Below are 26,043 nucleotides of genomic sequence, written 5' to 3' on the forward strand. Positions count from 1 at the left end.
TGAGATAAGCAAAGCACTTCTTGAATCCCAGAGTAGCCGTTCCTACTCACCTTGTTTCAGTTCCAGTATTACAGCTCTACTTCAAAAAAAGATGCTTACGTTTTTTACGTCTGCAATAATTTTCAACAATGAGAAATGTTTGTCAGCCTTACCAGCAAGATTAATGCTTGAATATAGATCTTTATCAATATATCTAGACAACAAAGTAGTTTACGTACAGAGCTTTAGCTCTGGCTGCTGCAGTATCTTACGGATGAGAATATGTTGTTTTCTTTCTTACAAGATTTTATGGAGCCCAGACTTTCGTCAGGGCTGAATTACTTTAGCTAATACTAATAAGAGCTTTTTTTCCTAATTTTCCTAATAAGGTATACATTTCCTTAATTTTCCTCTGTTGGGAGCTACCAAGTCCTCAGAATCTTTTTCCATATTATTCTAGTGCTTTCAGTGTTTGTCTTGGCATTCCGAGTGGCTCTGATGCCACTTCCCTCCATAAGCCGCAGGGAGTTAGTCCTCATAGGGTTTTTTTGCTGGTTATGGAAGGGCTGTATGCGATTGGTGATAAACAACTAACTTCACCTGGGACTGATGCTTAAAGCAGTGAAAATAAAAAAGCCTGGGGAAGTGACTTTCCTTCCTGGTTCACTGCTGCTGCTGTGACCAGCTGTAGCTGTGGCCAGCTGCTGTGTCCCTGCCACTGCTTGGGGTTGGCTACGCCAGGACGCTGCAATAGGTGTCTGCTAGAAAACAAAAGGTTGACTTAAGTAGCGCTCTCATGTTTTAGAGTCTCCTCTAAGCTACCTAGAAACAGAGACTGTGTTTGAATATGCAGTACAGCTGGACTTGACCACAGTGTTTTACTTTCCCATCTCTGCCATGCAGGTGCTTTGTAGCTCTGCAAAAGGCGTTGCGGAAATCAAACCTAATATTCTGCATCAAATGCAAAAAGTAAAAGATCTTTATAACTGTTGTTTGAGCTGCAGATGCATTCTGGAACAACAGGTGTTGTGCTTAGCAATCAGCTCAGGTGTAAACCAACTAGTGTCAGGTGGAGAATGCTCTATTTGTTCTTGATTTCGATTCAGTTGGCTTCATAACAGATCCTGCTTCTTGCTAAACTGTCACAGATTTTTCTGTGACTTACTGTGAAATAAGGCAGAATTCACACTTCTCTTGAATTTTATTTTGATGAGTTGCTCTTTTCCCTTGCTCTCTTCTGAAAGAAAATATATTGCAAGCAAACTGTGTCCAATTCAGAGACTCCTTGAAATAGCTCTATCCCATTGTAATAGCAAACATTACACTGAATCTGATCTCCTGTTGGGTGCTCTGTTTGATTGTTTCCTTTGCTGAAGAGAGAGGTGAAAAATACTCCAGGGAATTAGCAGCACTGAAGATTTACTTACTTTAAACGCTCTTTCTTGAACTCATCAAGGTGTATAAGACAGGAAGTTACCCTTGCCAGCTGACAGTTACTTCCATGCAGGAGTGACCAGGAGGAAGAAGATGGAAAGTTCTTTCTTCTTTCCCTTGCGTCACTGCAGTCCCACCGACAGCACAAGATTTTAGCTGGCTGAGCACTGTAACCTCTCGTTAGAAGAAACCATTGCACATCTGCTGAGCCCCGCTTAATACTTCTCACGCTTGTTTTGTCTTGTCTAGCTGTTTGTGCAGCTTCATGGTGAACCAGCTCTGGGATTTTGATCGGTCTTAAACTCTTAACAGCTTTATGTCCTTTGCTGCGTTATTTTTTAGCAGAATCAGTCTCCCTATCCAGTTTATATAGTCACACAAATACAAATGCTTGTTTAAAGCAGCACTGCAGGTGTTCGTACTTTCTTAGCCTTGGGGAAGAGGGGGATAGAAGATGGCCCAGCCCTGCAGCCAGTGTGAGGATGCCAGCAATAAAAGGACATCAGTACCTTTAGTGCAAACGCAGCAAGTGCTTCCCTCGTTGCTATTTGAATCATTGTGCCCTATCCACGTGAAACGCTGCCGCCTCCAAAGCTTCTGGAGTGCTACCTGTTGTACTCCCAAGCCCCAGGTACAAAATGTGTTGCATGGTTGCGCTGCAGTGTCGCTTACTGTACGTATTCCCTTTTATAGAGCTCTGTAACGCTACTCAGCTAGTGTCACTGCAGTGACACTGGTGCTCTTAAGTAATTGTGGAAATGTTTCCTACTTGCATGAGGCAGTGGGAATAACGTTAGTTCTAGTGACTACATGATGACTTAGGTCTTGCTCTGTAAAGCTTTGCAGCCTGTTTTGGGTTCTTGATTCATTTTTTTCTGTAGTTGTTTTGTTTTATGCAGATGTGCAAATATATTGTGCAATTTAAACACCAAGTCCTTTCACCAATTCATGGAAAGCAGCATACAAGAAGCTGTGTTAATTTACACCAGCTATAGGGGCCACCTGTGTGTTCAAGTACTTTCTTTGCACTTGTGGTATCAAAAATTGAAGAAGATTTGACCATATATTTTTGGAAGGTCGCTGCCAAAATTATATGATGATGTGTATGACAATAAAAACACAAGGGATGAGAGTGTGAATAAGACAGTGCTGCATCTTCATGGTCATAATATAATATACATTCCTTCTCTGTCATCTTCCTATCCCACTCCCCCACCCAAGTATAAAAATATCTTAATGCCTACTCTATTAAAGTTACTAAATTTTTTGCCTGTGAAACGTTACTTCTCTTTGCTGGGTGTAACAAGTGGGGCAGGAAAATGTATAATCCTCAAACTGTATTTCTGTAGCATGATGGAAAGAGAAGGGTGTCACTTTTCTCCCCAGTGTGGTTGTTGCAGTTTAGAGGTGATAACTGAGCTGACTGCTTACATTTATGGCTGACTGTTTTAACAGCAGCCCACTCTCTGGCAAGTCCTTGCCTCTACATCAGAAATTGTAGGAAGGGAGCAAAAGTCCCTTCCGTTGTTCAAGTGGCAGCTTGTCAGCTGCTCTTTCTCCCTTTTGGGCCTTAGGGGGACTTGCTTTTCCCATTCACAGAGCTGCCAGGGAGCAAGGCGCTGCTTAGCCTCTTTACATCTGAAAAGCAAACCACAGTGGAGATGCTCCTCATTCCTCCTCTCCTGAGTGCCTGCAGCGCTGGGGGAGAAAGGGAGCAAAGCTTTCCTGGGAAAGTGCAAGGAACCAGCAGATAAGTGAGTAGTTCCTGTTCTTCTTGGATGGAAAGCTGGCAGCCTTTTACTGGTAGGTTCCTCTATAAATCATAGAGAATGAGGCAAGTTTCAGTTGGCATAAAAAGCAGAAGGAACGGCTGTAAGCAAAATCACAGAGCATCAGTGCTAGAAGAAGGGGGAGGCTGCTGGGTCACCTTCCTCCGCTGTCTCGAGGCAATTTGGCATATGCTTGTGGGCACCTGTGCTTGTGTGCCTGTGAAAGAAAGGGAGCATGTGCGCAGAAGGGTCTGGTTTGAGGCTCTTGGAGAGTTTGGATGAGTTTACAAGCTGTTCACCGGATGGCGTTATGAGGTGTGCAAGGCTCAAGAATTGCACTTGTAACCCAGAGACTGTAGAGACCTGCTTGTCTTGGCAGTACAGGCCTGTCAGGCTTCTCACCTATTCTTTCTTCTGCCAGCTTGCAAATACTGCTAAGAGGTAGCTACCACATGGTAGCTTTCCATGTGGTAGAAAGATGGTCTGGAGTTGAGAGGGGATCTGCTGACTTCACAGAGGATGTAGCAGTGGCAGTAACAGAGCAACACAGAAAACACAACAAAGGGGAGGTAGTAAAAATATTTGTGCAAAGAGAATAAGAAAAGAATCACAGGCTGAAAATGGACTTCAGAGACTACTCCTTCTGAGTTCTTGGAGCTAGTGGAAAAACTAGTCACCCAAGTTCACTTAGGTGCCATGAACTGATACTGAATATCTGGAGCTAGGGTGATAGCATGATGTACTGGATAAGGACGCTAGAGAGAGGCAAACGACTTTTTGTTTTTTTTCTGATTTTATTAATTTGTCATGTGATTTCTGGGAAGTTACAAAGGTCTTTGTCTCATTTTTCCTTGTTCGTGTAATTGTGCTGCTCTCATTGCTTGTGCTTTCAGAGATCAGTTAGCAGGAGTCAAACCGGAAAGCCATGGTTTAAATTTGTTTTGTCTGTAGTGGGAAGCGACTGTGAAAACTTCAGGAGAAAATGACTGGTTTTGCCCAGGTGTATTCAGGCAGTTGTATGTTGCAAAAAGCACTGGTGTTAAATTTCTTTACTCCTCAGTTTACTTTGATACTCCATTTGTTATGTGTTTCTCTTGACACAGATGCAGCATAGCATACTATAACACAGAGACTTGCTGTTGCTCTCAGCTCAGAAAGAGACGGAAGTTGGCATCCCATTTGTTGCCAGCCAGAGGTCACTCTACAAGACACAACTTGCAAAATGTTTACGAGAACAAACTGAGTGAGTAAAAAACAGGAGATTTGCTTTTTTTCCCCTTTATCTAAAATACATTTAGAAATGCCATGAGGAAACTTATTTGGAAATGTATTAAGGTTTCTAGGTAAATACAGAGTGGGAGGAGCTGAGGTTTTACATGAGGAGCCAAGTTCTTATATTTATGTCACACTGTTATGTTCTTTGGAACATGTAGTTCCTTCCCTCCTTTGCTATCCATTTACAGCCCTGTCGAACTGTATTTGTGAGGGCTTGTGCACAAGGCTAAGAAATTAGAGCATCAAGTGTTGCATTGAAATGGGATTTCCCTAAGCAAGAGGCTGGCTCATAAAGAGGAAAGCTGATTTGTCAGGGAAAAGATCACCTAGGAGGGACCAACTCCTGGGGATGATATGAAGACACCATGGAGGAAGAAAAATAGACAGATATGTCAGGAAAGGAGATGTTCTGTTTTGTGGGCTGTGTTCATCAGCTCAAGCAGAGGAGCTACTACTGAAATGACAAGAAGAGCGTCCTGGCCTACCTTCTCCAGGACACAGGCAGACAACCAAAGTTTCCAATGGAGGATAGAAAAAGTGTTTAGCCTGCTTGCTGTTTTCTTGGTGATTTTTTTTAGTTGTCCTTTAATTATGAATAGGGAATGACTGTTTAGAAACCTTCTGCAAAGCACATTCTTATGTGTATTGTATACTACAGCTACCTCATAAGCCTTCAAGAAATGAACTTGTAGAACTAAAGGATTGCATGCCCAGCGCGATGTTACAGAGTAGGAAAAAGCTGCTGAGGTGGCTGAAGGGAGATGACTGTAGTTTCCAGGCTTTGCCTAGGTGTTTGAACCTGGATACCCCTCCTGCCTTTCCACAGCTGAAGGGGCTCTGCCTATGGAGTCCAGCCCTTTAAGCTCGAAGTGACCCACGCTATGCCTGGCCCCAGCCAGGAAAAAACAGGAGATTCAGTGCCTGGTTTCCCTCACAGCAATGTAGGGAGTTTCCTATCTTGGAGTGCTTGACCAGCTGGGCTGTTTGTCTGAGGTACGTATATGTTATAGAATATTAAGTTTGCATGTGAGATCCTGAACCGTTAGTGAAAGCAAGCTACATATCGTCCGAGGCTGTCTTAACAGCCAACATCTTAAAATGAAATAATTTTGCTTGATATATTAAGCCACCTACAATTCTAGTGTACCTGAATAAAGAAGTAAAAAAAACCAACCTTTGCAAAAATCTCCACAATATTGAAGTGATGCTGGATTGAGCGATCTGTTGTTAGAAACCTATATTGCAACTATTTATTTTATATATTCAATTCTCCACTTAAAAAGGAATCACAGCTAAATGAATGCTTAAGCAGAATAAACACTCAGGCAAAGGAAAGTGTTGTAATATACTGAATTTTGAGATAGGTGGACCCTGTAACACTTTCTATTGCTGTAGAAGACGGTGTTCTTGACAACGTATGTGGGTTTGCGTACAATGCTCACGATTTCTGTGGTATGCGAGCCAGGACTGTAGTGCTAGAAGGAAAGGAAGATGAAAGACCAATACCTCGAGAAATAGTTCCTTCAAATTCTTAGACTGTAGAGTTCTCAATGTAAAAAGCTCAAGCACTTTGTTAAGAAAGTACAGTTTCCTTAAAAATGAGATCTGTATTTATACATGCTTGTGTATTTGTGTTCATAGGTAGGTATGTATATGTAAAATGGTATTTTTGTCCTCTCTGCTACATGTAGAAAGTGTATGCAAGAGGATAGGGAAGGGAAAAAGTTTTCTTTGGGTCAGAATAACTGAAGAATGTAATTCCGTACTATTCTTTAATTGATAAATTGCTAATGGATACAGAAATGAGCTGCAGGTCTGTCACATATATATACATGCGTGCATACATATGTAAATGTGATATACACAGAGAGAAGAAATAACCTGCCTTTCTCCAGTTAGCTTATTTCACATGAGGAAAAGTTGCATGTAGGGACTCTATGAGGATTTTGAATACGGTACATGTTTGATGTGATGTAATATATTCTTTCCTGAGCTGCTCATATGAAGCATCTTGCTGTGCACTGTGGACCAGCTGGAATGAGATTGGTGACAATTCTTGGGTTTTTCAAGAGTAAGTCAGACTAGCCCTCTAGAAAACCATATCCGCTGCACAAGGAAGGATTTTCCAGGTGGTAAACAATTTTATTGTTTCTGAGACTGCTTTGCAAGGTAGTCCTAATGTCGGAGGGTGTCTGGGCTTGTGGCATCATAGCCAGAAGCTACTTAGGACTTAGAAAATAGTATCTGAGAGCAGAGTGTTATAGCTGAAATCCATTCAGAAGGTAAGCCATTACTGAGATTTGCTGATGTATTCTGGACCAGTTGCTTTTTGCGTTTTTTCCCAAACTGAGTGTTCTAATTGTAAATGAATCACAGTGATGTGATGTTGACGGGAGATGTCAGGGAGAAGCTGGGCAGATGCAGTCCTCTAGCAAATTGCAGAAAGCTGAGTGTTTCTCACACATTCTGTGGGTAGGATTCATTTAATCTAACTTCAGGTGTTTATAGTGCAGTGTCTGAGATGAAGTTTAATGATGTAAGTAGTTTTGGAATGTGATTCATCTGACATAGTTGAACTGTACTTTAGGATGACGTGAATTGTGTCCTTTGACAAAAAAGGAGTCTAGCCAAGTAAGTCAGTGGTGGATGCCTACGCTGCCCAGTGGGCCTTTTTCTTTACGTCTGGTGTTACCATGGTGTCCAGAGAACCCCTGAGTTCTGGATGATCTTGAAAATTTTCATTCAATCATCCATGCTCAGAAGGGGCAGGTAGTACCAAACGGTTCCTCACAACTGTTTTCTTTCATTTGCTCTCATAAATCAGGTTCAGCTTCAGTCATCTATTAATGTCTTATTAGGAAAATTATTTAATATAATGGGAGTGATAACTTTCGAACTGTATTATCCACAGATCTTAGCTCTGTGGTAAAACTTGCACATGAGCGAGAGTCTTCAAAGTGTTAAAGTCTTTAAAAGACTTAAGAGTCTTAGAAGCGTTGTCCCTGCCTCACAACCTCTCTAAGAATTCATGAAAATACAGCTCTCATTTTTGAATGGACGACTTGAGAATCTGAATGTTTCTGTCTTTTAGTCTTTTTCTGACGATGCTTCAGACTGGTGTTAAATGTCACTGAAGTTGAAGTGAACCGAATTGCTTCTTACATTTATTTGGAAAGAGCTTCCCGTATAGAAGAGATGGTGGAAAGTACATATGAGAGTCTTCCAAATGTGCATCATATAGGGCTGATCACAGACTAGTTATGAGGGCAGCACTCGGTCAAGATGTTGGTTTCAAAGCTCTGTGCATGTGAAAAGAAGCAGAAAACAGCAAAGAAGGTAGCAAGGAAACGGCAGGCAAGAAAGCTGGTAATCTTGAGAAGAAACGCGTGTGCTTTCTGGGTAGTATCCTGCAAAAGGGTGCCTGTAGTAGAGAAGCTTTGCTACTGTTTGAGTCGCACTATGTGAAAATCTCTGACTTTCCATCTCTTCCCAAGAGAAACCATTCAGAGTACAAGTATAATGAATTAGTCTTTTCTGTGGAAACTAATCTGTGCTAGAGCGTAGCTTGTTGTTTTATATACTTTTATGACCTCTGGATGAAGAAAAAATTTCCTTTTCTCATGATAGAAACCTTAACCCAATAAGCAGGTGTGCAATTTTGAGCATGTGGTTTATTTCATCATCTTCAAGTGAGCACAGGACTAAAATTTACATGTGTTTTATTATTTTGAGTGGATCAGATTCTTTGAATAGCTTTCCCCAGCACGTGATGTTGGGGAAAACATGCGAGTTGTGTTTTCTCTCCCTTTTTTCCACCAAAGCACAAATTCTCCTTTGTTTGTATGTGAGCATAGAATTCAGCAGTCTGCAGCCAGTATCAAATGGAGCAAGATGAGAACCGGGACTGAAATTCACAAAAGGTGGTAAAAGCATTATGTTTTGAGGAGCATCTGTATCTGGGAGAGAGCTGAAGTTAACCTAAAAGAAGCTGTTTTATAGATGCAGCTTGTAAAACATTTTAGAGAAAAGGGTTTGGATCTCTGTAAATGGGCCACAGATACTTCCTGGTTACCATAAGTTATTCAGGACAGATCTGACTGTTTGTCCCTCACTAACTGTTGCCAGCCTTCTTGGTAATTATTGGAAGGTTGTACCGAGTTTCTGGCAAGGGTACTGAACATCTGCTCAATAGCAGGCCCCCAGAAAACACTGAAAATGTGGCTGGATACTTAGGAAAAGTAATATTGCCCTGGTGACACTTTTGTGTTTCCGTGTTGGGTCAGATGGCGAAGTGGTTAAAACTACCTGTGATAGATTGTATATGCAGTCAGGGCACCTGATTCATAAATGTGTAATGGCCCTACTTACACTAATTATCAGTGAAGCAGAGCAGATGTGTTAGATCTGTTACATTTACTGCCACAGCAATAATACAGTACTCACTGGCATCAATGTCTTCTATGAAGAATTAATTGTGCAGTTAAGCTGTTATTTTAGATGTGTTTCCTCTTGGAGGTGAAAGTCTTCATCTTTTAATGCTACAATTGCATTACTATGTTTGTTACTGAGATTATAGCGGATTTTGATTGCCAGATTTGGCAAAGCATTGTGTAGCTGAGGCAAGCCTCGAGATTCTGAAGGTGCTTCCTGGAGTGGTAGTACTGGTATTTTCAAAAGATATAGATAATTAGGCAGTTTTCTAGACCTCTCCAAGAGACTGTCTAACCCTTCAAAGCAATAGCGTCAACCTTCTGCCGTGCAGACCGTTTAAGTTTAGCAACTGGATGAGAAAGCAAGACACATGCAGAAAGCTTCTGAATTGATTTATGATCCTCTTTGAGGAAAGCGTGTTTGGCCTACAGTGATTGACTTTTTGTAACTCACAAAGAGATTTATGAAACAAATAATCCTTACATATCCTTCACCATTTGTTACGTATATATTGTCCTTGACAGATGTTTTACTTAGAGGGGCCAAATCCTGCAGAGATTTAATACTAGTCTTAACGTCTGCTAATGTGAACGTTAAAATCAGGTGTACTATACCTGGTTGTGGGCAAGGTGATACCAACCTGAATAGATAAATCTCTTCTGTGTTCTCCCACAACGCAAATACACTTGTTGGTGTCTGAAAATATGCAAAGTGCCTCAGTTTTCTTCCCCAGCAGATGAAAATTGTCTCATAAGAAGTGCCAGAACTTTCTACAAATCTCAACTTGAGAGCAAACGTTGCCTTGCAGTAAGAGGTGAGGTGGAGGAGGAGCCTGACCCAGAAGCTGCAGTCTCAGGTGATCAGTGCCTTAGAGAGAGCAGACCCTCTAGTTACAGTCTGGTGCCTTGTGAACTACAGAGCTGGGTGGTGATTTGGGGAGGCTCTGGGTAAAAGGGGCTGTGGGAGCCAGTCAATGCACGTTTGGCCTAGGAAAGATACGCCTTCGTAACTACGAAGAAAGTGTCCCCTGAGGTTGTTTTTAAAGGAAAAGAAAGTAAAAACTATTTGTAATACAAGTTCATTTTGGGAGGAGGAGGGAATAGGGTGAAACCTCAGTAGACGTATTTTGTCACAGCGCTTTGGTCTTGCTGTCCTCAGCTTAAGAATCGTGATTAAGACCTTTGATCCAAGGCCTGTGTCTGTGTTTTTGGGGAAGAAATATTAACTGGCAATATTTAAGAAAAATACTTTTTCCCAGGAAAGCATGCCTCAGTCACATGCTTCCACAAGTCGAGTTCCTGGTCATGCTGCAGAGTTTGCGCACAGATTTTTCTAGCAGGGGAATCCCTGTTCACATTGGTCAGAGTCTCTGCACCAGCTGCCTCCTATCCTTTGCAGGCTGACATGGAAACAAGATCACTGATGCCACTGGCATTTAAAGATCCTTGGGTTAATAATACCATACTGTAAAGCAGCAAAAACCTTGCATGGTGCATTTAACCCTTTACAAAATGCATAATTTAAAAGTATTTGAATTTTTTTAACCACTATTGTTGTTTGTAAGAATTTGACTTATATGTTATCTAGATAATTTGGATTGGTGGGCAGTAGTGGGGTGATACTAATAAAAGTAGATTACTTTAATCATGAGAGGACTGCAGTATGCTGTAAAATAACACTCCCTTCCCTCCTCCCCTCCCTTCAAAAAACGAGTTTCCAAGTAGAGAGTCTTTCTTTTACCATTTAGAATGGAAAGAATGATGTTTATGGTTTCTGGCTTTGCAGGTTATTACTGCTTCTGTCCCTACAGCTTGTGTAACTGTACAGAACGACCCTTAAAGTGGGCCTGTCAGGCTCCTCATGCTTAAACGTGCTTTTCTTCGTGCCTCCTATTTCTGAAATACAGAAACAGTATTTAACTATTAGTTCACAAGTTGGGTGGTGGAACAGCAATTACCCTTAAAGCTCTGCAGAAGGGAGCTGATAGGAGATACACGTACTTTTGAAGGAGAGGAGATCAAAAAGATTTGATTTTAGTAATTCCAAAATCAACAAGGTCAAATTCTACAAAGATACTCATCTTCATAGATGCCAAGTGCAGTCACTCAGTTGTTAAATCTGATCTTTACTTCCTACAAGATAGGGAATGACTGATGAGACTGCAGTAAAACATCTGGGAGTTGAGAGTGGTCTGGGAAGTGAGCTTGGCCTGTATGATGCAGTTGCCAAAAAACGCAAGTGCGGCTCTGGGATGCAGTAACAGGGGAAGAGATGTGAGAGAATTATGAACTGGAGAGTTCTCTGCACATGCTGTCTCTTGTTTGCAACACCGAACTTCAAAACAAGCATTGTAGACAATGCAAGCAGTGAGCAGTGAGCAAGCAGTGAGCTGAAAAAGATGATCTAGAAGGCCCAAAAGAACTTAGGTGTGTTTTGGTCTAGAATAGGAAGCAATGAGGGAAATGAGAGGAGAAGGGAAGGGGGACAGAGAAAATGTTATGATAACGCTGGATATCTGAAACATTGTTATAAAGAAAGCAGTGAAGAATTTTTCTCTGAACTCTGGGAGTAGGGTAAAAAGTAATCAGCTTAGTTAGTAGCAATGAAAATTGAAGTAAAATCTCAACAAAAGCCTTTCTACTTGCAGGATATTGAAGCACTGAAACACATTGCTTGAGGATGTTTGTAGCGCTCCCTTCAGTGGTAGCTTTAAGAACAAGTTAGGCAAACATTTCAGGCAAGGTCATCTAGATAAAATTAATTCTGCCTCAAGCCTCAGCCGGCCCTTTGAGTGTTTGGAAGCACTTTGAGTGTTTTGTGCCGCTTCTACTGCAAATGCAGGCTTGCCCGTGAATGAACCTGCGTAGCTTTACGCTTCAATGCCGGTTCTTTAACATGCGGGCTGTGTAGATTGTACTGGAATCGTGTAAAAAGTAAAATACATTTACTCAAATCTGGAGGAATTAAAGTATTTTATAAATAATGAAGGATGAAAGGTTATACAACTTGGATAAGGAATCCTTATGTGCGAGATGGTCCCTTTTAGACCTGAGTGCAGTAAAGTGGAAGTGGTTGTGGATAGGACAGAAAAGTCAGGAGGAAGGATAGGTGTGCAGAGAAATCATGCCACCACTGGTAGGAATGCCAAAATGTCCCCAAGAAGCTAGTTCCACTGCTTCAGTATGCCAAAGAAAAAGCATGACTACCAAAAGTTGTAACTGCTCGGGCTTCATTACTCTGATGTGGGCTGTTTAGAGAATAGTTTTGGAAATAAAAAAAAAATGAGGTAGAAATTATAATTTGCTGTATGGTGCAAATTTAAAAAAAAAAAAAAACAACCCAATGCTTTGTGGGTTTAGCCTTCCAGCATCAGGAACTTCTGGCAGTGAAATGAACTCCCAGGCCAGATCTATCCCAGGGTCTGTAACACTGAGACCTCCCTGGGCACTGATGAGGAATGACCAGCTGCCAAAGGGAAGACATTACGGTAATGCAGAGAGGCTACTCCTGTGTTTTCTGTCATCTGAACATTAAGTGGGTTCTACCACACTAACAGAGATCCCCAAACTATAAGGGCACAAAAATATGTTTGGCAGTCAGGGAGAGAGAATCTCGTGAGTATTATTAAAAACTGTAAAGACCTTTTGCTGTAAGCTCTTCCAAGGTTTCAGATAATTATGGAGTTACATCTCAACAATTCTAAAACACTATTTTTAAGAAAAACTTTATTTGCTGAGAAATATTATAGTAACTGTGAATGATCAGCCAAAAGGATCATCTTGCTGCTTGTTACAAAGGCATTGCGTGTTGCTTGCTCCAATGACACTAAAAGACACTTCAGAGAAAGGTGGAAGGCTGTACCTTTGGTAGCAACTAGTAGTATTATCGTTACATAACTGGTACACAATTTAGTTAAGCTGCAGCTAGTATTTCAAGCACACGGTAGTGATCTGAGTGAATGCTAATTCTCAGGAAAATTAGATTAAAATATTACCAGCAAAATGGAAACTTAAGAAAAATGCAGAGTTAAGAGAGCCGTCCTTGAACATTCAGATTTTTGTCCAAGGCACTGCATGTTCTGCAGTGTGCATCAGAAGAGAAAGCTAATATTTTAATTTACAGATCTAAGCTGTGAGAAATTCAGAACATGCAACATGAAAATAAAACAAAGTTACTGTGAAGCTAATACAAAAAGATCTTTTAAAGTCCCTGGATCAAGTCCTTTTGGAAAGGTTCACTAGGGGATTACAGACTTGAGAATGTTTTTCAGTTAACGTGTGTTAACGTGTGTTGTGGACCTGCTGCCTGAATAGTAATTTGGGGATAAATAGCTGGCAGTGAGGTGGGCTTCCTGCTTTCTGTTGTTGCACCTTTTGTTATCCATTTGCTACTTATTGTACACAGCGTTATGCATCTGTAGATGTGTATGGGATTCAATGGGATCTCCCTCCATGAGCAATGATAGTCCATGCTTCATTAATGTGAACAGTAATATATTAATAAATATGTTACAGAAAGATTAGGGGCCGTTCTGGTAAAACATTATTCAGAAAAAAATTAGGTGGATGTAGTAATTGTCTGGAGTAAAACACTTGACGGCATTGTAGCCTTCAACCCCCTGTTTGTTGCCCTTGTTCCCATGCCATTATACCTTTTCATCTAAGAAATTATTTGTAAGCCCAGTCTTTTTGCCAAGACAGCTAACAAATGTGTGAGTTAATACTTGTTGCAACTTTTTGTTTTGTCATCTTTATGAACATCTTTGCGCTAGAGTCTGGAGACCTTCCGTTCTCATCGCATAGGATCCTGAGCAGCCATGCAAGGACAGCTTTGGCTAATTCACTCTTAATAGCTGTTAATCTGGTGTAGAGTTGAACTTGTGATCCAAAGAGAAAAGCTTCATCTCCTTCATGTGCTTCAGGGTAACTAAAAATGCTGAGCACTGTGAGAAACGTGCAACGTGAAGACTTTGCTCATAACAATGAGCGATGCCTATTGGGAATATTTGCTACTTTCAGTCTAAACTCACAGATAGGGTAGGATTGGATCTTTTAAAAACTATACTTTTTTAGCAGACTTCGTAGTTGCTAAAGAATGGTCTCTGTCCTTTCTAGGATCCAATCAGAGATGCTTCTAAAACACTGCCCGGTATTTAGAGACTGTTTTCAGGCTTCATTCAAAGTCAGCTTAGGCTGGAGGGCATCCTTCTGTCCTCAGCAGGTTTTGGATCTAGCCCTAAAGCACTTCTGCATTTGAATCATGTGCATTTACTTTTAGCCCATGAAGAATGTTTTTGCTTGGGTACTACAGACAGTTTTTCAGTGGAGGTGTTGGAGAATCAGTTTAGAAAGTGAAAATTATTGTCAGAGCTGTGTTGACTCATAACATTATACTGCTGCCTCTGCAGCAGTGCGTGACCTCCACATTCACTTCCTCCCAGACATTTCATTTCTCTCACTTGTGCGTTTTCCAGGCTGTGCCAGATCATCCCTGAATGTTTGTACTTCCTCCTGTTGTTAGGGTACCATGTGATGGAACACAACTGGAAAAGATCTCCCGTCGACTGTACCAGCATGAGCTATGTGGAAGAAAAGCAGTGCTCTGTAAATTGCAGTGGGCACTCTCAGCGTTCCCACCGACACGCTTGTCTGAATACGTCTCTCTCCCACCCCAGCTCTCTCCTCCTGCCTAATTTCAACCGCTGACTTTCAATTTGAGCTGACCATTAACATTGTAATTGACACACTGCCTCTCAGACTCTTATCCTCATGCTAGATGCCTAGCAGTAGTGGGCAATTGTGGTAATATAAATAACATCTCAGGTACTCGTGGTGTGCCTGAGATTCACTGCTGAGCTGCTGAGCTGTATCTTCCAGTGCGCTCTCTAGATGTCAACAGTGACTGTACATGAGTGTGTCATCCCTGTTTGCAACTCTTAAGCAATGTTTTTCTTGAAGAACTGCTATAGGAAGTGCATCTCCGATGCTCAGTCAAAGTATTTTCTAATGTTGCCTGGCTGCACCTCTTCAATCACGTTTTTAAAAGTTAGGATCTACCTCAAAGAAGTTGGTTTTGCTTTGGTGCAAGCTGGGACTAGCTTATCATAATGGTGCCTTCTGACCTTGAAATCTATAAATACAGTAGTTGCCTTTCTCTTGACATTTTCCAGCACGCCTTTGCTTTTCCTTGGTCTTTTGCAAAATTTACGTGGGTTGCCATTATGTACTGGCCGAGAGAGCGTGGGGTAGGCAGCCTTGTGGTGGCAGGGAGGAGGAGGAGAAGACCTCCGAGTTGTCACACGGGCCCTGGGGCATTGGGTTCCCCAAAATGAGTGGTAGATACCGCCCATGCTCTTACCAGTTTGAAAAGCAGTGTCTAAAACCATCTTTGTGGTATGAATGTGGAGTACTGGGGTTGGAATGCGTTTCTTTGCGACAGAGGTTGTACCCTTGTGAATAAAAAAGGAGGGAAGAATTACAGAGGAGGAAGAGGAGTTTGTTTTGGAAAGGATTTTAGTGCATTCTGCTTCCAGTTAAAGTCAAGGCAAGTTTTGCAGTCAACTTTGGTGGGATTTCTATGGAGATTTAATTGATTGGCAGGTGATTCCTGTGCAGAAGATGGTGGTAAGGGAGAATTTTCACATCTAGAAATCCCACTGTGCGTGAACGCAACATGAAACTGTGCTCCCCATTTGCACAACTGGGTGTCTGCTTAGTTCCCAAGGTTTGGACCCAACGCTTCTGTTAAACAGCAGTGAGCTGGAAAGACCTTCCAACTGTTTTTATGCAAATAGGACTGAGACGTCTCATGCACGTGTTTGCACACATACAATGTTTCCTATTAATAGATATTGTTTTGTTATGTAAATATTGTTTAACTGAAGAACACTTGCTGAGATTTGAACTTGCTTTTACTGAATGTTTTTGACATGTTTGTGCATGCATGTACCGAGGGAGAGAATGGGAAGAATAATAATATTTTAAAGCTTTAATGAGATAAACGAAATAAAAACCAGTGATGTTAAGTGCTAAGGAAAAAGTATATAACCTATATATTGGATAAGGAGGGTCAGGGTTATATGGAAAAGAGAAAAGTAGGAGGGGAAGAAAAACGATTGTCTCTGTACAAGGAGATTAGTAATATTTAACTGATGACTTGAAACTGTGTCTTTGATCTCCATCATCTGTGTCCATGCAGATGGACACAGATGCGTGTCCATCCAGAGACACATTTCTGGGTCTCTTTCAGAAAAAGCGTTCTGCTTGGCAGGTGCAACTTTGCAGGTTGTTTTTGGTTGTAACAGGGCATCATTTGAGATCTGCCAGTCAACTAAGAATTTAAATTCAGTGAAGCTGACGTTGGAGGCAGGGCGACAGAGCCTCATTTGAGGGAGAGTTTCATTAGCGGTTAGAGAAGCCGCAGTAGCTGTCTCACCATGTTTGCATCCTGTGGGGCTAAGCTTTGGTTGGGATGCAAGCAGTTGCCAGCTGTGGCATGAATCAGTCTGATCTACTTCTCACAGGAAGCATGATGAGCAGCTGTCATGCAGATTCATCTCTATTAAACAGTGATTATTGAAGTAATTAATAGCAACAAGTGAAGAAAGAAACAAACAGGAAACAGAAAATGTTGCCAGTTTGTCCCAGTTCCCCATGTCTCAGACTGAGCTGATTCTTAAGCAGATGATGAGTCACACAACTGTGCATAAGAAAACTGGGGAACTTTACTTGGTATAATGACAGTTCAAAATATGTTATGAAAACCATAGGAAAAAATAGTGGAAGCCAACGCTGTAATCTGCCAGACTTTTATGTAGGTGTCCAGTTTTAAAATGCTGATCAGTAGAAAAACTAGCTCAAAAAATAGTGTTGGTGTGATTGTAAAGAAAAGTAGGAGTCAAATACATAATGTTCCTCAGTCGATGGTGCTGTACTATTTTTTGGATGTTGCTGCTGCTATTGTGTTTTTCACCATGATACCTTTGACTAGTTTTTAACCGTCTATTGGGGCAGGAGGGGGTGAAAGGCAGAGTCCTCCCTTTAGCCAAATACAGTCACTTTTCATGAGTAGTGTCTACTGGATGCATGAGGGAATGGGAAAATACGCTTAAAGGAAAGGAATGCTATAGGTCTTAGAAAAAGAACTTTAAAATTCAGCTGAGAGATGTGAAGGATATTTGTATCTAGCAGTAAATGATAAAATAGGTTAGATACCAGGAAACATTCACATCCTTTCTAACACAATCTACTCCCCTAAAAAGAAACAACTCCATTATTCTAAAATGACTACAATACTTTTGATTATATTTTAAATATGACAAACTTTGTAGTGAGGGGTAGACAAGAGAAAGAGCATTTTGTATATTTTAATATACTATTATATACTAACAAGAGAAGAAACTCATTTTGCTTTGAGAGCAGAGCAAAGAAGAGATGGGCAGTATTAGACATGGGAAGTTTTCTTAAAAAGATTTTTTATTATTATAAAACAGTAATTATTATATACCTCCCTGTAACAGAATGGTCCGACTCCATAACTTACATTGGGGTATGCTAAAATAATTTAGAATAATTTTATTACATTATTTATATTGCATAGAAAGAAGTTTTAGGTTTCCTAGTTCTAGGAAAGCATTTTTCTTGGAATGTTAAGCATCATTTCTGGTGATAAACTACAATTTGGGGTGCCTTGCAGAAAAATAAGTGAATCTTTTTATTCTCTTTTTTTTTTCTTGTGCCTTGGTACCGTGGTAATGGTCACACACTGAAGCGTTTTGTTAGCTCTCTAATCATTCTTTTATTTAGATATTGATTTAACTTGGTGGTCTTATCAATTGAGAATGACCTATGTTCTGGTATTATATCCCTTCCACTTTGCTTTATTTAGTTCAGGGTTTTTTATAAAGTTGATTAGCTTCTATCTGTTCAAATCCTCAGGAGTTTTCAGCTTCCTTCTGTTCCCTCCGAAGAGAAACAGTGACTTTTGTCCTTTTTTATGAACTTAGGAGAATAGGGTCATGTCTGGCTGCCTTCTAGCCTTTCAGTATCCCTGGTATCAGATGTGCCCTGAACTCTCCTTTGGTCTTTAAAATCGTCATTGCTATACTTTTTTTAGTAGGGGCATGTAGGTGAAGCAGCCTTGTGATGGTTTGGAGGGGAGGGAGCTGGTAAGGGGCGTGCAGATTCTGCAGTTTTTTGCCTGCTCTTTCAGTTACGCATGAGAGGAGCTGGAGCTGAAGAGCTTAAAGACTTTGTCAGCGCGCAGCCAGCTGCCCACCCACTTTGTTTTGTTCAGTTCAGATGCAAACATTTCCTAGGGCGTCCGTAGCGCTGGGTGATTCATCGAGTCGCTAAAATCTGCGGAGATGCTGCTGGATCTCAATATCTGGAGACGTTGCCTCATTGCTGTGAGTCTGAAATACTAATCCGCGATGGCAGGAGGACTGTCCTTTTTCATGCTCCATGGATTTAGTGAGCATGTTGTTCTCAGAAGTGATTGCTCAGAGGAGCCAAGTTGCTGCTCCTGAACCTGTGGGCATCACACCTGGCTGCCTTCCCCCTTGAGATTCAGGAATTAGCTACTGGCTTTCGCTTTCCCAACCTGCCCCAGGTAAGCAATCTGATCTTTGCTACAGATAAACAGTGAGGGCTGTTTCTTATTTTAAAATATATGAAAGCAAAATCTTTTTTTTTTTTTTTTTTTTTGAGTTCTTGACAGACTATGTTGGGATATTCTCATGCTCTGTGCTTCCCAACAGGAAAAGGAGCCAGAGGGCAGCAACCATATCAACACAGGATCCCTGGCAGAGAAAAAACTGTCATCTGCTGTTTTGAACAAGTTACTGGGAGGCAGAGCTCCCAGATTTTGGGCTGTTATGGGAGATTTGATTCTGGATGTTTGGCACTGGCAGCAGGGAACTGGTGCAACGCCTCTAATGATATTTATTATAGGGTTTGTTTTGCACCATCTGGGTGTGAAAGGGCAGTCGAGCTGTGACTGGTAGTACCTGGTCATCTGTTATCTTCTTACCTGAGCTGTGTGTACAAACATATTAAAGAAAAGATGCTCTGCCTAAGGCACGTAGATAGTTCAGTCTGTAGGGGAATGATGCCTCCCTGCTCTTGCGTGGTAACTGCCTGCCAGGGAAATGCTAAAGTGGAGTTTTTGCATCTGGTATACTGAGAAAGGGTCATTTGTCAAAAGGAGAGCGAGAATGTTGTTCTCCTTCCTGCCACCAGTCACCTCTCTCTCTTTCTTACTGTCCCAGGATAGGAGGGAAGTTGGTTTTTCTCGGTCAGCTGGCCTTCTGTTCTGATCAAGCCCGCTTTTCTGAGCTGCAGATAACCCAAAGTGCATGCAAGTGAGAAAATGTAAAAGAGCCAAAACCGGGAACGTGACTTATTATGTGAATACCCTTCTGTAAAGGACAGCAATGACTTTAAGAAACTTAGACAACATAGTAGAAAGCCATAAAAGACCAAAGGCTGAATCGGTTCCTTAATATGCTTTTATATACATGATTCAATCAGGGGAAGAGGCAAGAAGGAAAAATACATTATAACAGCAGTGCTGTGGCTGTAAATCACTCGAGATCACAGGGCGTGACAGGCTGAGGAAGCTAATGATCTCCCTGAGAGCGACTTTACTGCAGTAATGAGAAAGGAGCAAGACAGAGGGAGAAAAATCAAACCAGAAAGTGGGTACAATTCCTAACATTTAACTTGTGTAGGAACATACCTGTGAACTTGACTTTTTCCCAGCAGCACTGAACTTCTGCACTGTTACAAATCATTTGCCCGTTAGGGCATATTTCTGCAGTTTCTAACTGCACAGCTAAGCCATGTTGAGCACCTATAGGTTTTGTGAATTTCCACAGAAATGTCAGCGTGTCAGGAAAATGCACTAATTTTTTTTGCAGTGAACGTGACAATCTCTCAATGTCAATGATGTTAGAGATTTATTAAAATTAAAGGAATAAGAAAACCAAACAGGATCTGATCATAGATTTTAAGATGCACAGAGCTTGTTATCAGTATATGGTGCGTCTGTCAAATGTATGAGCAGCCAGATTGGGTGTAAGGATGGAGACAAACAAGTGATTGTGCAATTCATTTGGAAGCTGCCATTACACAGACCGGTGCTGGCACAGAAACAAGTAACAGCACTGCCTGAACAGCTCATGGAGAAAGATCCCTGTTGTAAGACTTGCCCTGCACTGTGTAATGGTCACGAAGGGCAAGGAATGAGAAATGCTCTTGGGTTATGGAGATGCTGGTTTGGATTTAAACAGAGGGTTATGGGGGCTCTAGGAACAGAACGGTTGGACTCTGGTGTCTCAGTTTGTTTTAGTAACGTTAATTACAGAAAAGCAAATGCTTATGGAAGTGAGACGTAAACTCATGTTACTTTTCATAGATCAACTTCATAATAGGCCATCTGTATTTCTTGGCTTTTTTATGTGGTTTGTACTGTACTCCTGTACAGCAATGGCCAGAAGGTGGCACAGGGCTGACCCTCGTGCTGGAAGAACAGTGTATGGATGTGCACAGTCATGGTGAAGCACCTGAGGAGTTTTGCTTCTCTTCCATCTTCTGCCTGTCAGGGTGTCCAAACGGCATCCATCACACTGAGCATGTGGGTGGAACCAGCCCAGCTGCACGGTGTGCAGTCCCGTTTCTTCCTTGTGCCTTGCTGGGCTGCCTTTGAGTCCCACAAAGTTTTTCAAAGAATCACAGAATGGCCAAGGTTAGAAGAGACCTCTGGAGATCATCTAGCCCAACCCCCCTGCTCAAGCAGCGTCACCTACTGCATGTTACCCAGGATCGTGTCCAGACGGCTTTCGAATATCTCCAGGGAAGGAGACTCCACTACCTCTCTGGGCAACCTGTTCCAGTGCTCTGTCACCCCCACAGCAAAGAAGCTTTTCCTCGTGTTCAGGCAGAACTGCCTGTGTTGCAGTTTCTGCCCGTTGCCTCTCGTCCTGTCGCTGGGCACCACGGAGAAGAGGCTGGCCTCGTCCTCTCGACACCCCCCCTTCAGATACTTGTACACATCGATCAGATCGCCTCTCAGTCTTCTCTTCTCCAGGCTGAACAGGCCCAGCTCTCGCAGCCTTTCCTCATAGGAGAGGTGCTCCAGTCCCCTCAGCATCTTCGTAGCCCTCCGCTGGACTCTCTCCAGTAGCGCCAGGTCTCTCTGGTACTGGGGAGCCCAGAACTGGACACAGCACTCCAGGTGTGGCCTCCCCAGGGCTGAGCAGAGGAGCGAGATCACCTCCCTCCACCTGCTGGCAACACTCTGCCTCAGGCACCCCAGCATACCCTTGGCCTTCCTGGCCACAGGAACACATTGCTGGCTCCTGGTCAACTGGTTGTCCACCAGCACTCCCAGGTCCTTCTCGGCAGAGCTGCTTTCCAGCAGGTCAGCCCCCAGCCTGGACTGGTGCCTGGGGTTCGTCCTCCCCACGTGCAGGACCCTGCCCTTGCCTATGCTGAACTGCAGGAGGTTCCTCTCCGCCCAACTCTCCAGCCTGTCCAGGTCCCTTTGAATGGCCCTTACAGCCTTCTGCTGTGTCAGACACTCCTCCCAGTTTTGGATCATCAGCAAACTTGCTGAGGGTGCACTCTGTCCCTTCCTCCAGGTCATCGATGAATACGTTGAACAAGACTGGACCTCGTGCTGACCCCTTTTGTTCGTCTGTTTGTTTCTCTGCGTACATGTGCAGTTATTTCAATGTTGCTCCAAACATGTTGTCATCTAGAAAGCAAGTGGATGGTACTGAAAAGCTAACCTTAATCTTCTGCCTGGAGATAGTGTTGCCTAATGCTTTTATCTAGGAATCAAGAGTCAGCTACCGGGCATCATTTCCTGGCTTTGACGTAACTTTTCTATTAACCTTGAAGAAATTAGTAACTTTCCTGTGCTTTAAATGGCCCTTTTCCAAAATGGATGTAATATTCATGAGTATAATAATCATGTAGTCCTCAAAGGTTTTTATAAAAATTAATGCTCATAAAACATTTTACGATTCATTAATATAAATTGCCATAGGAGTGCAAAGTGAATCCTACTTCTCTCATCTGCTACTACAAATTAACCAGCATGGTTTTAGTATCGGTGAGCTTGTGATCAAAAATATTTAGTGCAGATTAGTGATCTTGCAGTGTCAGAGGCCTTTGGATACCGCTTTGGTGACACAGAGCACCACAATATCCTATTACCTGTTCGGTTAAACTAGGTTACAGCACCTTTTTGTTGCTGAGGTGTTTAGTGGATGTGATCTTGTAACATTGGAGTGGTGTACATTAAAAGGCCTCGCTCACAGTATTTAGAAAAGAGTGAATTAATGTGCCAGAACAACCCTCACATTTTCTTTTTGTTGCTGGCATTGTCCTCGTAGTATGAAGATGGAAATTAAGTCTTTTTTCTGTTCAGGTGATAACCTTCCCACTGAAACTATTAGCAGAAACATTCGTACTCTGAGTGGTGGGTTGATAATGTGGAGGGTTTTGTACTATCAGGTAGACTGAGACAACCAAATCAAATCATGGGGCCATCAAAGACTTTACGTAGTAGTAGCTTTCAGTTGTTGCTGTTCTGAAATGGCTTCAAACAGATATCATAATCGTATTCCATTATCAATATCCAAGATCTTCTAGTTCCTATACTTACTACCCTCAGACCATGCAAAATCTGTAATATTAGTAGCTGATAAAGAGCAGTGCACTGTTGTTTCAAGAGAGAAAGATGTAATCTGCGTACACACTTGCTTTCTGAAAAGGTGTTTTTGCTGTACTGAGACAAATTAATGTTAAAGTGTGAAATCTTACCAAAACACAAATAAAACTGTAATCATCCCTAAAGGGTAGTTTCTGAACTCTAAACCTCGGTGAACTTCAAATCAACTCTCTGGAAGTATGTCAGAAATCTCTTTTCAGTTCTGGTAGTTCACTGGGCAAGTCACTGGAGCCAGGGGAGAAGAAATTGCTCGCAAGCCATTTGCCTGATTTACATATACAGTGCCAAGTCTGAACTGTGCCTGAGGTCAGTGTGGCATGATGGGAGCACCTATATGGGAACATAATTTTCTTGATGACCGCACAGATCAGTGTTTCCCAACTGCACGTTGCAATCCCTTCCAAAGGTGTCCTTGGGATGGTTCAGAGGAGGTGAAACATTTTATCCTAGTCAGGGAACAGTCAGCTGCCTTTAATTACTGGCTGCTCTCAGTCCTTCCAGTGCAGAGGTTTGTATATTTATATCTGCAGCCAGTAACTATAGCCTATTCTTGTTCCCTTAGCCAAAATAGATTGAGGTACTATGTGCTGTGAAGGTAGTTAGCTGGTCCTTGGCTAGTGTAAAGTCTGGGAGATCAGGGGGAAGGAGAGAATGAAAGGGGGCCCACACAGAGACAGATTAGTCCAAAAGAGGGTTATGCTTTCAGAAAGTTTAACCATTTTTGTCTCAAATTAGATGAATGAGGATACAATGAAAGTGTGCTTTTGTGTATAGTCCCTCTGCATTGCACATGGAAATGCAAAGATCCATACGCAGGAGACTCAGGGTTTTTTCCTGTGGTGCCCTTCCAAACTGATGAAAAGACAAGCGCTCGGGGATGAGCTGCTGCAGTGCTTCAGTCTCTGAAATGTTGCTGATGGCAGTGTTGTTTTCTGATCCACAGGTCCAGAAGATGGCATAGTAATAAAGCCACCTTCCAGGGAGCTGGGGTCCTTTTTCGCCTCCGTGCATGCTGCTTGAACTGATCTGAAGCCTTTGTTTTTGGGCTGAAGAAACCTGTCCACTGCTTGCCCTGAAAACCTTCCTCTCCTAATTCATGAGCCAGCAGGATGTGGTCGCTGCGCTTTCAGAACGCCTTCTCATAGCTGCATACAAAGGCCAAGTGGATAATGTGGTGCAGCTTATCAACAAGGGTGCCAAGGTAGCAGTTACCAAGGTAACAAGAGAAAAATGCTTTACAAAATCCCTGGGAACTAACATAACTCCTAAACCATTGTCTGTGAAAATGCCCTTGTAGCTTTACAATTTTGAATGTAATTGAGGTTAGTCATAAGTGTTTAGATTTCTGAAAATTTGTACTTATTAGCTCATGTAAATGTAAAAAATAGCGGATATCTTGTAGTTACACACTTTGCAGTGGACACACTCATGCCTGTAGTGAATGTTGAGTCCTTAAAAACGTGCTGTGCCGGGTGGAGGTGCAGTGACATTTTTCAAAACGTGCATTGACTTTTGAACAATGTGCAAAATGATGAATGGAGTAATTCATCGCCATCAAGGGAAATCGGTCCACAGGGCAGATCTTTCTGCATGAGGGGATGGGGGAAAGCCACCTGTTGTGGTAAGATAAAGGTACACAGAAAGTGTGTCTTAATCTTAAAGTCTTTTGGTACAGCAGACTAGTTTCTAGCCTCTCTTGTATCTGACTTCTTCATTGATTTATGCTGTGCAGCCCCCATCAGTTCCAAACTTGGGGTTTGCAATCTTTATTCCCCGTACCTTAAACATAAGGTCAGAATCAAAGGATTTCTGCTGTAACTTTATGGGAGTCCAAATGGATTTTCACCCATTCCTAACTTTCAACACGTTATAAATAATAATAGCAAGTAAAAGATGAGATAGAAGTGGCTGTTGTAGAGAAGGTTCACTCAGCAAAAAGCCCTGAAAAGAATTAGGTAAGTTAGATCTGACAGAGCTGTAAGGTAAAATTTGGGACTTCCTGTTTTGACAAGTTATTGTTCTCCATCATGCCTGGTTTTGTTTGTATTTCCATATTGATTTTGAACACTGTAAAGGTATGGAAGTTAATATTCACAGACAGAAAGCAAATGTGAATACGTTTGATAACTAATCCATTTTTTCCTCTTTTTATCTGTCAGTGGCAGTTGTTTTCAAACCCTTTGCAGTGTTTGGGTTGTAGGTGGTATTTATTTTGAAAGCTGGAGTGGTCCAAGGGTAAACAGTTTTTGTAAATTTTGCTTGCCAAAACTAACCAGCCTCTTGTTGTTAGATACATTTCATTGATGTAATAAACGTGAGTGGTCCCATAAAGATACCTATTTGACTCTGTTGTTGACAAACCACTATTGAAGGTGGTCAGTAATAGATCAGGAAATGCTTACTTACAGATGTCTGAATGGTAGCCTGGGGATTTTTAAGATCTTCAGCTCTGAGGTTACTGAGAGACCTGCCTGAAAACAGAAAAAATATTAAAAGGGATGCCATCTGTATAAATTTCTACATTATTGTAATTTTGAATCCAGGTCCCACAGCCCTTGAAGCATAAAATGTAGCATCTTTTGTAATGGTCTAAACTAATGATGGCACTGATTAAACTGTTTCATGGAATTAGTGGACGTAACTGTAGTGAGAGATTGGCACTTTCTATTTTTTAGCGTCGTTTGTTGTGCAATTATCAATGCCTTCTGTTAATTACACTGAGAATAGTGAGGGCAAACTGTGAGCTGAACCTCTGTGTCCAGATGTGACTTATTTAAAATTAAAAAAAAGTTTTTATGAACATGCATATTCAAACACAAACTCAGTTAATTTGGTTAAAACGTAGATTTGCTGGAGGTCATGTACATTTTTCTTTCCTATCTGATGCAGGCAGCTTCCTGCTTCTTGCACTTGCTTTGGTGTTCAGCCTTTGCGTGGAAAATCAAAGCAAAGCTCTTTTGGTGGTAAGTGATACTGCCCAGAGGCGCACACAGTGTTTTTATTTTCATTGGAAAGCCATGAGTCACCCACGCTGGTGACCTCTGAGGCCATCCCTTTAGGTGACCTAGTGCTATAGAATTGTAGCTATTGTTTTGTGGAAACAAAAGCTGACCCTCTTGTAATTCTGGGTGCATCTCAGCACATCAGCAGACAGTGCAAACGAGATACTTGGGTAGCTCTGGGCCACCCTGTTTAGAAAAGATGAAATCTGGTCAGCAAAACTGTGGAGGAAAGCTTGAGGGTGCTCAGGAGAACGGAGGGCACCTCAGGGGAGTGGCTGGTGCTTTATGCATGGGGTATTTTGGACACTCTCCCAAACTTATTCCTCCAGTGTTGTGAGCCAGATAGAGATGAGCTCAGTGTGAATCAAAAGATGTGAGACCAAGCTGCTGCCCTCATCAAAACCCATCAGTTCAGG

At 41.9% G+C, this 26,043-nt stretch overlaps 1 protein-coding gene across 9 annotated transcripts in view; it reads left to right on the plus strand.

Moving 5' to 3' along the window:
* The window catches only part of ANKRD6 (ankyrin repeat domain 6), a 125,507-nt gene that overhangs the window by 64,850 nt on the left and 34,614 nt on the right, over positions 1 to 26,043 (plus strand). For 5 of the 9 annotated variants that reach the window (XM_068937769.1, XM_068937767.1, XM_068937765.1 and 2 more), the window contains 2 exons: positions 4,286 to 4,425; positions 23,569 to 23,841. In XM_068937769.1, coding sequence (XP_068793870.1) covers positions 23,722 to 23,841 — 120 coding nt within the window. In that variant the 5' untranslated portion in view covers positions 4,286 to 4,425; positions 23,569 to 23,721. Of the gene's footprint in view, positions 1 to 4,285; positions 4,426 to 5,283; positions 5,451 to 18,096; positions 18,498 to 23,568; positions 23,842 to 26,043 lie in introns of those variants that run through there. The other 4 variants (XM_068937770.1, XM_068937773.1, XM_068937771.1 and 1 more) reach the window with 3 other exon arrangements.

This window comes from Struthio camelus, chromosome 3 (assembly GCF_040807025.1).
Source record: "Struthio camelus isolate bStrCam1 chromosome 3, bStrCam1.hap1, whole genome shotgun sequence".
In the NCBI taxonomy this organism is placed as follows: Eukaryota; Metazoa; Chordata; class Aves; order Struthioniformes; family Struthionidae; genus Struthio; species Struthio camelus.